General features: G+C 47.0%; 1 protein-coding gene across 1 annotated transcript in view; it reads right to left on the bottom strand.

The window, feature by feature from the left end:
- The window catches only part of LOC138579844 (alpha-2-macroglobulin-like protein 1), a 530696-nt gene that overhangs the window by 185397 nt on the left and 332666 nt on the right, over positions 1-12633 (bottom strand). Inside the window, exon 26 of the mRNA XM_069650076.1 lies at positions 9776-9932. Coding sequence (XP_069506177.1) covers positions 9776-9932 — 157 coding nt within the window. The remainder of the gene's footprint in view (positions 1-9775; positions 9933-12633) is intronic.

The raw sequence follows: 12633 nt of genomic DNA, 5'->3' as shown, positions 1-12633 counted from the left end.
AGGTGCAGATCGCCTTGCCCCAAACACGTGTGGTGCCGCCGAAGCGGTGGCCGTGCGCCACCAGGCAATATTGTATGGGAAAACTCCATGTACGGTATAGCAGCACAACAGGGAGCATCAGTTGAAATGATGGCTCAGGCAATGGAGAGGGAGGCCACTTCCATTCTCCCCCCTGAAAGGCAGAGCAACAACAGCAGGCAACAGACTCCATTTGCCAATCACACAGGGAAGACATGTTGGCGTCCAACAGGGACCGACGGGTGGCAGTGGAGACTCTGCGGGAAGCCATTTCTGTAGAGTCACAGGGCCACAGGGAAGCCCTGAGGTTAGTACTCCAGTTCCTCAGGCAGACTCTAAGTGAACTTGAGGCTTGCTGAAATTTAAGGTCAGAACAGCAGCTGGAGCACGTTTACTCTCAGCTGAGCTGCAGGCAACTCGGGAGGAGATTGGGCATCACGTGAGGCTATGCTTGCAGAAATGCAGGCAACCCGTGATGTGCTGCATGGGGATCTACCCACTATCATCCTCCAGAATCAGACCTTCAACACCTGCATGCTTGCTGCCATGGAGGACCATACCAGGGCTTTGCGTGGGCTGCCTCCCATAGCACCACCACCTCCTGATGCAGAAGCAGAGGGTGAAGAGAGCGACAGCAGCAGTTCTCCCACAATAGCGTAGCCGTGCAGGCCATGAGCCCATGGAGGTATTTTTTTTTTCTCGCAACATCCACGCAGGTGGGTGTTGGTGTGCACCCTGCCCTCGAACCTCCTGGGTGGCCTCCCCCCACCCCCCTGCCCCCACATGGCGTTTTTTTTTTTTTTACAGTGTGTTGCCTTGTGTGGCTCCCGTGGGCATCCACTGTGTATTCCAGCTGGGCACATGAAGGCTTGTCCTGTGTTTAGGTTAGATGCTTGGGTTCCTGACACACACACCCCTCCTGCTTCCCTTTCCATGGGCTTGCAAAGGGTGTGACCAAGTGACAGTGACTTACACAGTGACATTGGGCTCCCATGAGCTGTGTGGCAGTCTGTAGTCAAAACTGTGTGTACATCCCTAGTGGGGATTGTTGTTGTATTGAACACTGCATGGTGTATTGATATGTGCTTGTGCATCCATGTCTTCCTCCTTATTCACAGGTACCTTCTTCATGTCTTCACAAGGCCGTCTACTTTGCGGATGCAGTTCATGTTGTATGCAGTACACTGACACATTTGCCTGACGTCAACACTCTGCAGTTGAAAGGGGTGGATGTGCTGGCTTATTCAGGTTGTAAAACTTGCACTACGTTTATTTGGTATTGTCATATTTTGGCAATGTTTCATCCAGTGTTACTGTATTGTGTTGCTGGTAAGTATTTGGTCATGTGTGCTGTTTGTTATTGATTACTGGGAGCATATTGTCTGTGGCCTGTTTCCATTTGAGACAGTGCACTTTGTGACACTTGTGTCATGTGTTGTGCATTCCTTTGTTTGCTTTCACATTGCATGACATGCCATGGTGTGTTGGGTAGCAGAGATGGGGAGGGGTTGGGTGACATGGCACTGTTTTCATGTTCTATTTTGCAAGGGGGTAGTCATTCATGCAGCATAAATGTGTGTCTTTTTGTGACACAGCATTGGTTGTCTTTAGGTAGGTAGGGATGCACACAATGTAACACTTCCAGGTGACCAATCTCAGGCTGGTATGGTTGTGACAGTTGACTGTCCCTTATGTCATCATCATTGGTTGTCAGCTGGTATGTACCAGGGCTGTGTGCACTTTCCAAGGGTGTGATTTTAGGTGAAGTAATTAGCCACCAGCTGCGTACGGGCTGCTTCACCATGTGCCCTTTCCCTTCCCATGCTCAGCGGCCGTGCATGTGGTTGGGGATGTGGGAGCACCACCATGTCCAACAGCAGGCCACGGCGGGTTGCAACGTTGTGCAGGACACATGCTGCCACTATGATCCTGCACAGTACTGAGGGCGCGTATAGCAGCTGCCCACCAGAGCGGTCAAGGGAGCGAAAGCGTGACTTGAACACTCCGTATGTGCGCTCCACTATGCCCCGGGTTGAAATATGGGCTGTGTTGTATCTTTCCTCAGGTGGTGTGGTGGGGTTCCGAATTGGCGTCATCAGGTGGGTGCTCAGAGGGTAGGCACTGTCCCCTGGGGAGGTGATGATGGGTATCATTAGTGGGGTTGTGACATTACTCAGTATCTGACATGCATGCATGTGCAGAGGCATTTATACTCACCAAGCAGCCATGTATCACCATGCCGCCCAGCTTCTAGGTCCCGGTTTAGGGTTGACATTCTGTAAATGAAACTGTCATGGGTGGACCCTGGATAGTTGGCATATACTGAGGTGATGATTCCCTTGGCATCACAGACTACCTGCACGTTGATGGAAAGCCAGTGCTTGCGGTTTCTATAGATGTGCTCAGTTGCCCTGGGAGGACGTAGAGCCACATGGGTGCAATCAATGGCACCTAGCACTTTGGGGAAGTGTGCCACCCCGTAAAAATCCTGGACAGCAGCCTGCGTTTCTGCAGGTGTTCTGGGCAGGTATATGTGCCTGCGGACTGATGGGCGTGCAGTCATGATGGGCAACATCTGGTGTAGGCAGTGTGACTGCGTGGCCTGTGACACCCCCCCCACTATGGCACCTGTCCGCTGAAATGAACCAGTGGCCAAGACGTGCAGTACATTGAGCACCTTTTCCAAGGGGCTCAGTGCTTGGGAGCACAGGGTGGGTGATGTGAGGTCATCCTCCCACTCACTCACCAGGTCGAGTATTATGTGAGGTGGAAACCTGTACCTCCCATACACCTGGTTATCAGGCATTCCAAAAAGGATGGTCCTGGGTGTAAAAATTCTGGCCCCGACTATCCTCCTCCTGCGGTGTCCCATGACCACTGCTGCGAGGAACGGTATATTCATTGTAGCGTCTGAGCTTGTTTGTTGTTTGCGCCCACTTTAATGCTGCGCGGGTCTGCGTACGCCTGCTTCCTGCTGGCGTACGTGTTTCCGGATTAGCGCGTCTTTTTTGGCGCACATGTTTCCCCTGTTCGATTCCATGAATACGTGTTGTAAGCGCGCAAGGGGGCGTTCAGCGCATTTGCCTCCTGTACTTCGCCCGTAATGCCCACATTTTCACGCGTTGTTCCCCATTCTGCGTGTTATGCCCCGTGTTTTGCCTACTTTTGTTGTGTGTGCCGCGCTATGTGTGCTTTCGCTGCGTGCGTAGCGCACGCCGTTTGATGACGTGTGCACCCGCGTGCGCCACGCAGGATTTTGGTGCACATCCCAGTATTTACATGCGCACGGACTTCCATGAATTGATGTGCGCGGCTTTCGCACGCTTGCACTGTGATTTTCGCACTTGCATTGCGATTTGCACGCTTGCACGGAGATTTCCGGCGCACATTAATTCCATGAATCTGCCTGTGAGTGTCCAAGGCAGAGGTGAGCTCTGCCCCCTAACCACCCCCACGGAGCATTGGGTGTTCCCTGCTGCTCGAACAAGACCTGCTTCTCTGCCAGCCACAGCAGTACCCAGGTCCTCACCGTGTTGAGGGACCCCTGCAGGTGTGTACCAGCCACCCCCATGTTTGGGAGCCTAAGAACAAAGGCCCATCTTTCCCCTGAGTCCCTGGAGTGGGACTCACAGCAACCTGAGAAGTTATCTGCTACTGGGGCAAGACTTGCCTCTCTGCCAGCCAGAGCGATACTCACTGGATTGGGACTCACAGCAACCTAAGTGCCAAAATGCCAGTGTTGTTTGCCATTGAATTGCTTGGAGCTGTGTTTCAAGAACCCTGAGACACATTTGAACAGCAGGACCCCCTGTTGCTGCCTTTTGCACTCGCCCGATCTTCACGCAGCACCAAGAAGGCTGGTTTGGTGATGCCCGATTACCAAGCAATGCAAAAAGGTACTATTTGACATCTTACTGTCCCCTTGGTCCATTTTTGGTCCCTAGAGACAGGTTAGATCACTTTCATCCTTTTTGCACCCAGAAATATATCCCTTTAAAGAACATTGTTGTTATTACTTGTCTTACACCCCTGATTCATTACTCTGAGTGCTGAATCTTGCTATCTTTGCTTATTCTCTGCTCTTTTCGGGGGTGGGTTTTGTGTGTTGTTTTTCCATTTAGTTATTTTGCAGATGGTGTGTTTTATTAAAGTATATCTACATATATAGAACCGTGATTCACCATTCCCTTTATGTTGGACTGCTATGCTTTGCTGCTTGGTTCACTACTGAACCACATACACACCCCTCTTAAGAGTATAGCCTTCCCTCATCCCAGGTTACCACAAAAGACGAAGGAGGTATGTCTCTTAACTTAGCCTGTTTTACCTTTATGATGCTGTTGGCTCTTGGTTTGTTGCAGTGTGTGGGCTGAGTGGGCATTTTAGCCTCTACTCATTTTAGCCTCTACTCATCCTTCTACTTCTGCAGGGCAGAATCCAATTTGTCACACTAACATCAAACACAGTCTTTCATACGCATGGAGAGGTACTATGTCAAATTTGCAAAAAACAGAATGTTTGAGAACAAAGAACATTACATCTGGCCAGAACAGTGCAAGCACGCTTTCACCAACATCAAATAGCACATGGGAGTATGTTTTTTCACAGAATGGGATTAAATGGAAAATGAGCCAAACTCTTTGATTGTGAAATGGCATTATGAAATCCCATTTTGAAAGTGGCCATAAAACTTTATGGGGGAGTGGGTATAATTAGGGGGGAAGGCGATAGGAGGAGAGCAGAATAAAAAATACCAAATTCAAGAAAACAGATTGGAAGAAACATGACTTTGATGAAACAATATAAATCCCTAGGAGCAGCACCAAAAGGGGATTGTGAACATGAACACAGTTACATTCAGATACAAAGCTGTCACCGAATCAAAGAAAGAATAGTAATTTGTAGAGGAAAAATGTGTGCGTGCACTTGGGCAGTGACTCACTTTAGGACATGCTTGTGGGACAGGAAGTTCAGTCTGTAGACAGACCACAAGCATTATTAAACATTCTTGGACCAAAAAGCACCAGAACCAAACTGACCACCTAGTAAGACTGGCCTCAAAAAGACAGGAGTTTTGCTATAGCATAGTGCACATCTCAGGGTGGCCACATTGGCAAGCAGACCACTGTTCCTGTCTGCCAGTGGTCAAGAGCGAAAATCAGACCTATCTTCAAGCTGAGTAGAATGCATCATTGCTGATGAACACAGATGACTGAGGATAGGGAGTAATCATAGAAGAAAAATGGCAGGAAAGTACCCAACAGAATTCCACCTCAGGCTGAGTGCAAATGTACACATTCAAGGGATGGCCAGACGAGAGAGACCAGATCTCCAGTTTTTCAGGAAAATGTCAGCAGAAATGTACTTAAAAGACATGATCTAAAACAGAAATTCCATGTTTATTCTTCCCACAAACCTTTGATAAAGACTAGTGGAACTAGGTCCCTAGGGTCACACAGGAATGACAGTAACCAAGAGATGGATCATAGAGCAATACTGGTGGCCTCAATTGGACTGTGATATAGAGATGGAGATAGGTAGCTACCGTGTATGTTGTGACAGTGACAAGAAATTAACCATAAAGGCACCTCAACCACAGTCAGCATAAAGGAACCCGGAGACATGGAACAACTGTGTGTGACAGCTTCATTTACTCCATGGATTACATTCAATCAGAAGACAGGTACACTTTAGTATTGATGGATGCCTTGTCTGAATGGAACAAAATCAAATTCCTACAAGTCATAGCAACCTCATCCGTAATAGATTGCTTCAAAGAAGAATTCAGGATGGAAGGAAATCCTACTAGCACAGTCACCAACATGGAGGTGAAAACATACCTGAAGCAAGCCAGCATTCAGCACCACAGATAAACAATGTACCACCCTCAGGGGAATGGGCAGGTTGACAGACCAAACAGATATGTAAAGAGGCCACTCAAAACAGCAGTAACAGCAGGACTGGAATGTGCTAGGGAAGTCCACAAAGCCATAGCATGTCATAGTCACTATGTCAACTGAGCCTCATAGTTTCCTCTGGTGAGAAGAAGGCTGGGGAACACCTCACTCCCTCCCCAGTGAGCAACAGAAAGAAGCAAATATATAGACTCTCGACCCAGAGTCATACATCAGAAAGTCAAACAAATATAGACAAAGCATAAAATGTTACATGATGTCAGAAAATCAACATTTACCCACCACCTGGAAACAGGTGACTGTGTAAGAAAAAAACTGCCTCACTGTTACGCTCCCCTGGTATCCACGGGGGCGCCACCCAGCCGTTGGGACACTGGTATCCTTCTCTGCGGTTCCCAGATGTGGCCAACGAGGGAGTTCTGCCTGTAATACAGGAGGGCTAGGTTCAAGACTGGCCAACTGGGATAATCAGCCCCTCACCACCCTGTATGCCTTCAGCCCCACTGGGGCCTCTCCTCACCTTATTGTTAATTCAGGTGTGCTCTCTGTCCTGCCTTCTTGGCAGGGGCGCGTTGTCCTTTGTGGGCAGATGCGATCTAGTTACTTCACTGATGCCGTCCCGTTTAGAGTCTTTCAGGTAGGTCTTATTGCTGTTGTATATTGTTGTTATTCTTGCATGCCTTTCTTGGTTTAATAAATGTCTCTTTCTCTTCCTTAGGTGGGCGGAAGTCTAGTGAGATGCTTTGGCTGAATTGGGTCTCACCGGCAAATGTTGGCGTGTAATGAGCGCTATGATGCGGTAAGTAGGCGCTATGCGCAGCGCCCTGATGCCTTGCCCTTGCTAACCTGTTGTCTTTTCTTTCCCATAGGTCGCGGTGTTCACCCAGAATGTGGAATTCCGAGGCGATGCTGGTTGAGGGGCGACTTGCCAGGTAAGCTTTTGAGCACAGTTCGTTATGTTGTAAAGTCTCTAATATCTGGTTTCTTTCCTCTTTTGCAGGTCCGTCGGTCCGGGAGACGTGCTGATCCTAGGAAGCTGTTTGCAGGAGCTGTGGGCAGCTAACGATGAAATTACAGGTAAGCTACTGCTGCTAACAAAGTTCCTTTTGTCTCCTTACAGGTGCTGTTTTTCCGAGGTTCGTGGGTATAGCTGGACACGGTGAACGTCACGTTGCAGGATTGCAAAGTAACGCGAAGCGTGTTATCCAAGTCGGGTGTGGTTTAAATAGCTTCAAGAAAGTAGTCCAGGTAAAGAAGTTCCTAGGCTACCACACCTAAAACACTATACCGCATAGCTTGGTTCCTAGGAGCCAAGCTATGTGGATGCCTCCATGTTGGCTGGCAACTTCAAATAAAGTAGTTCCCTAAACACATGTCTTTATTAAGTATGAGCGTACTGAAAGGCGCAGGAACACCCCACAACCTGGACCAGGGTATTAGGTAACAAAGTATACTGAAAAATTGTCCAGAGGTTCTTTTTTAATTTATAAAGGTATCACATTTATTTGCTAAGATACATTATTTTCCACAATGAATTAATCATCAATTAATGCACACATTAAATTACATAAATATTGCAGGAGAGCATAATACACCAGATTATAAAACAACCTGACACAACCATCATTCCTCAACAATCAAACCATCATTTGCAACTCATGTCAATCAGCCTCATTCAATCACAATAAAAATTGAACCAAACTATTGGTGCAATATATATGTAGTAGCACTTCATTAGTTAGCCCCACATAGTCTTTATCATTTCATTTCATCCACATTGAATGTGTATCAACACAATAATTGTCCAAGATGTGTTCTATTCCACGGAGTGGGTGCATTCAACAGAAAATGACAATTCCCATCCCCGGATGTTCTTCTCTACCGGTTTCGACGTTTGAAAACAATTAGGACAACTAGGACTTTCTGGCCAGATTTAAGACGTTGCACTCTACTACAGATCTCTCGACCACTAGCACTTGGTTCCTGCAGCAGCAAAAAAGGACAGCCAGTCAGGGAAGATGGTCCAGTGGAGTTTGTCTCGGGGTTGGGTGTCCCACTAACCCAAGGGAAGAAGTCGTCCCTTCCAGGGATTCTCTTGTCGATTGGAAAAAGGAGTTTCAGAACAGCAGCAGGGCTTCACCGGGCAATTCAAAGGTCCAGGAGGATGCAGCAAGCTTTGTTCATGGTTTCTTCATTGGGCGTTTCTCCCAGTGGTTGACTCTGACTCTAGTTTCAAAACCCTCGCTTTTTAAGCAGGTTTCTCCCATTCATGCACAGCCTAGGCTATCAATCGTACAGCAGGGTGGCTGTCCTGAAAGGACAGCCAGCGGGCCAATCAGGACTTGTTGCATTCAGGCATTCCTAGAGACAAAGGACAGGGGAGTTAGGGACCCTCCCTCACATCCTGCCTTTCCAGACACACTGGAGCCACAGGCAGGCTTCAGGGCTGAAGCCCGCCAAAGGTAAAACAAACAAAGGGCTCAACTCAGCCTCAACGCACAGAGTAAAACCCAAGAAAGCCCTTATAAACTAAAAATGGCAAAAAATAAGACCGGGCCATTTGGACAAAATGGTCACCCATGGGTGCAATACTGCAGCTGAGGGTTCAGCCTGCGGTAGAAAAGCACAATGGTAGGAAAATTAAACCACTGCCACCAGCCATTTAAAATAGTGAGGGTAACATAACATATTTTACATGAGAATGTAGGATAAGGGGCTACTAGGTAACCCCCCAGAACTCCACATAAGATGGGGTGTGCTGGACCTACAAAGAGAAAAGGTAAGTAAAGTCAATTTCACTTTACTATTCTTGGGAACAGTAGTTCACAAAAGACAAGGTATTTAAACCGGTGTCCAGTCATAATATCGAATACAAAATTTCGAATGTCAAAAAAGTCGAATCAAAAATGTCGAAAATAAAAATGTCGAATTATTTTTTTTTTCGATATTTTTTTTTTGGCTCTAGTTTATATAAAAAAAATAGGTTAAAAAAAGGGGGGGGGGTTGAGAGGGAACCCCCCATTTTGAAAAAAAAGTCATAAAAAATAAATTCGACATTATTTTTTTCGACATTCTTTTTTCGACTTTTTGACTTTCGAAATGTTTAATTTCGAAATGATGTCTATATACCATTTAAACCTTATGAGAAATCTAAAGGATTTCTCTGTGAAACTGCACTGAAGGTGCTGTGTATCATCATACAAAAAGTAGATGCCTATGGAGTTTGTCAGACTCCAGAAAATGTGGAAACACACAATCCAAATCAGTTAAAAACGCATGAGGGATTGAGAAAAAGGTCTCACTCACTGCCTTGTTAAAATTAAAAAGTCCTAAATCCAGCAAAAGAGCTTGGGGTCTCCAAGGTGGGAGGAATTTAGCACTACAATAAACATTCTTCCTAACAGCTGGTCACACAGTTGTTATTGCTGTTGTATGTCCTTAAGTCTTGAAAGTGCAATTGCAAAATCCACAGATTTTTTTGGACCGACATTAAGCGCTTGTAGGGTCCTTTTGAGAATGGGGCAAACAAGGCTGCAATCATTCTCTTTTTGCTTAACATTAGGATTTATATTATTTCTCAGGTTTATTTATATGATTTGCATACTTTCCAATGAATCTCTATTATACAAAAACATATTCTAGCTATTTAAAGCCAGACATGAAGACTTATGTCTTAATGTGTGTCCTTAAATAGCCCGAACTCTAACACTAGTGCCATGAATTTCCTCATAACCAGGTTGACCTCTTTTGGGACTGAGCAACTGAAGGGACCCTGTACTACCACATTTCTGCCTTGCTTTACAAATCAGTGGAGCGGTCTGACAAGAAAGGAGCACACCAACCTTCAGTGCGTTGTTGAAGAGCTTCCCCACCCGCTGGAAGCTTCCATCTGGGCGCTGGTGTTGCCTCAGCCATTTGATTGTAGAGTCAATGCTCTGTTTGTCGATGAACACGTATTTTGTGGCCCGGCTGAAAACCCTCAATACCAAAGCCGTCAACCTGAGTAGGTGGTAAGGGGAGGAGAGGAAGGGGAGAGAGAGAGAGCGGGGAGAGAGAGAGAGAGAGAGAGAGAGCAATGGGGGGTAGGGGGAGAGAGAGAAAATGAATTGGACTAGGCACAACACATTGTCCACATACATTTCAACCACAAGGGGCAGTTATTTACAATCTGAATATTTCAGAACATTCTCTGTCTAAGCATTGCCTCATTCTCTTAACATACTACACACAACCATTCAAATAATTAGCGACTAATTGCTTTGATGGCGCTCGTTCACCCAAGTCTCAGAGGGCTCACTAATGGTTGCTAATATTACTCAACTAAGCAGTCCTCATTTAATCCACCCTGGAAAGATGAAAGGCTGAGTGGGCTCGTCGCCATCTAAACTTGCCAACTACATAATATCTGCAGCTGGAGCATTAGTCTACGGAGCTACCTTCGCGCTCTGAAACACTTGTGTATGAGCGCGATAGAAATAGAATATCAATATCAATACCTTATAGACATCTTCCTGTCTGCAGAGAGGCAATACTGTTTCATGGACTGCGGACTGTTGCACAGACATAAATGCCAGCCCTGACAGCTGCATTCCATAGATTATTGTTGGTGCTACTCACTCTTAAACACTTCTTCTCGGTTCCCCTGGCGTGATTAATGCCCCGTCAGACCACTCTCCCTTATTGGAGTCAAAGTTAGACCTTTAGGGTGGAACCGGCGGAACAGAGCCCTAGTTCCTTCCTGGCTCCACCTAATATGCGTAGCGGGCATGAGATGGCCCTAGTAGATGGTTCTGTCCTCTAGGTGACCTTTGGCAGGGTACCACTCCTCCTTCCCCTCTCACGCCACGCCAGGGTACAGCGCCTCCCTCTTTTATCCATCCAACTCCTGTCTCTAAACTTGTAACCAATTCTATCCCCTACTTAACTAAAACTAACAATGCAAACTCAAACATACACAGACAAAATAGATACACATTAAAACACACACATATATACATAAAAATGAATACTAAAAAACCATTCACATTGGTGAATACTGCAGTCAGCCACACTTTTCTTGTGTAGTATTGTCTGGATGTGGATGGGGTTTGGTCTGGGCATTATACTTCTCTGTGGTTGCTGCCCCATCCACCACACGGGAAACACTTCACTGCACAGCCTATGCCAAATCACCATTTTTATGGCAGCCCAGTCTGCCACACTGCCACCTACTTATTGTTGCGTTCCCCAAGGCCAATAAAATCTTCCTAGGCCGCCCTGTGGTGCCGCCAACGCCACTGCCGCACCAGCTGCGCACATGCTGATCTTTGCGACATCCCCACGCTTGTGTAGCTGCCGCACTCACCGTCACTACCACGTCCATTTGATATTCTTCGCAGACCTCATGCCCTTGGTGACCGCCCGAATCACTGACATGTCTTGTGGTGCATAGGTTCTTCGAATCTGTGTGATTTTCCCACGGGTTATTCACCCGCGACGGAAATGACTGCATGGGAAATGTACGCAATACAAAAATGTTCGTACATTTCCCATGCGGTCATCCATTTTAAAACAACCCCAAACACACACCCCCACCCACACCCCCAACTCGCCCCCAAACCCTCTACTTAACGTTCCTTCCGACACCATACCTGCCTACATTTGAAAATCAAAATTCCTGAGATTTAGGCCCCGCCCACAGCCACACAAGACTCCGCCCATTTGCACACAGCTCCGCCCACACGCCTCGCCCACCCGTCAAAAAGGTAAACTCGGTTGTTGTAGACAAAGTGCCCAAGGGGGTCTGCCTGCATTGTATTCTACACATAAGCTTTTCTCTTTACAACCTTGGAGTTTAGTGAAGTTTGTTTACATTTTCAATTAACATGAGGTGTTTAAAGGGCTGCAAGTCTGCAACCTCGCACACCGCTACTTCTGGCAATACAATAAAATCTCCTTTAAAAAAAACATACACGTTAAAAACACACACACACGCAAGAAATAACTGTTTTAAACAGTAAGCAAAATGAAGGCGGCGCCGTCGCCGTAATAATAGTGCTTTCCATCGAATGACATGGATTGAAACTTTCAATCCACGTCATTCCATGGAAAGCACTATTATTACGGCGGTCGCTTGAGGGAAAGGAAGGAAAAAGTAAAAAATTAGCGGAATTGATCCTCGCTACACAGGCAGTGAGTTGTCACGGGGGTTACCGGTCACGCCGCGGCACACGGAAGGCAGGCAGTTTCCGGGTCCTGCCCACTTTTCCACCCGATTGGCTACCGGCGGCAGCCAATCAGGTGGAGAATATGTCGGGACCCGGAAGGAATCTGACAATTCCTGAGATTCGAGGGACTTTTCCGGAGACCCAGAGAAATGCTCAAAATTCCAGAGTCTCTGGAAAAATTCCGGAGGTTAGGCAGGTATGTCCGACACACTGTGTCCTGCGGCACCGGTTCTCTTTCACTTACATGATCAGGAACCGGCGCCGCAGGGTCCTTTTCTTTTTTTTTACTTTTGATCGGGTGAGCTGCGGGGGTGTACCCCGCAACCCCCCTCTCACTATACTATGTAGTATAGTGAGCGGGATTGTCCCCGGTGAGTGGGGTGTTGTGGGGGGCACCCCTGCAGTCCCTGGCTTTTTTATTTTCTTCAGTCAGGTAATCTGCAGGGTGTCACCCGCAACACCCCACTCGCTATACTATACAGTATAGTGAACAG

Source organism: Ambystoma mexicanum, chromosome 3p (assembly GCF_040938575.1).
Source record: "Ambystoma mexicanum isolate Mex_15411 chromosome 3p, UKY_AmexF1_1, whole genome shotgun sequence".
Classification (NCBI taxonomy): Eukaryota; Metazoa; Chordata; class Amphibia; order Caudata; family Ambystomatidae; genus Ambystoma; species Ambystoma mexicanum.
The sequence above is the reverse complement of the archived record's forward strand: the minus strand, read 5'-3'. Positions and strand labels throughout refer to the sequence as shown.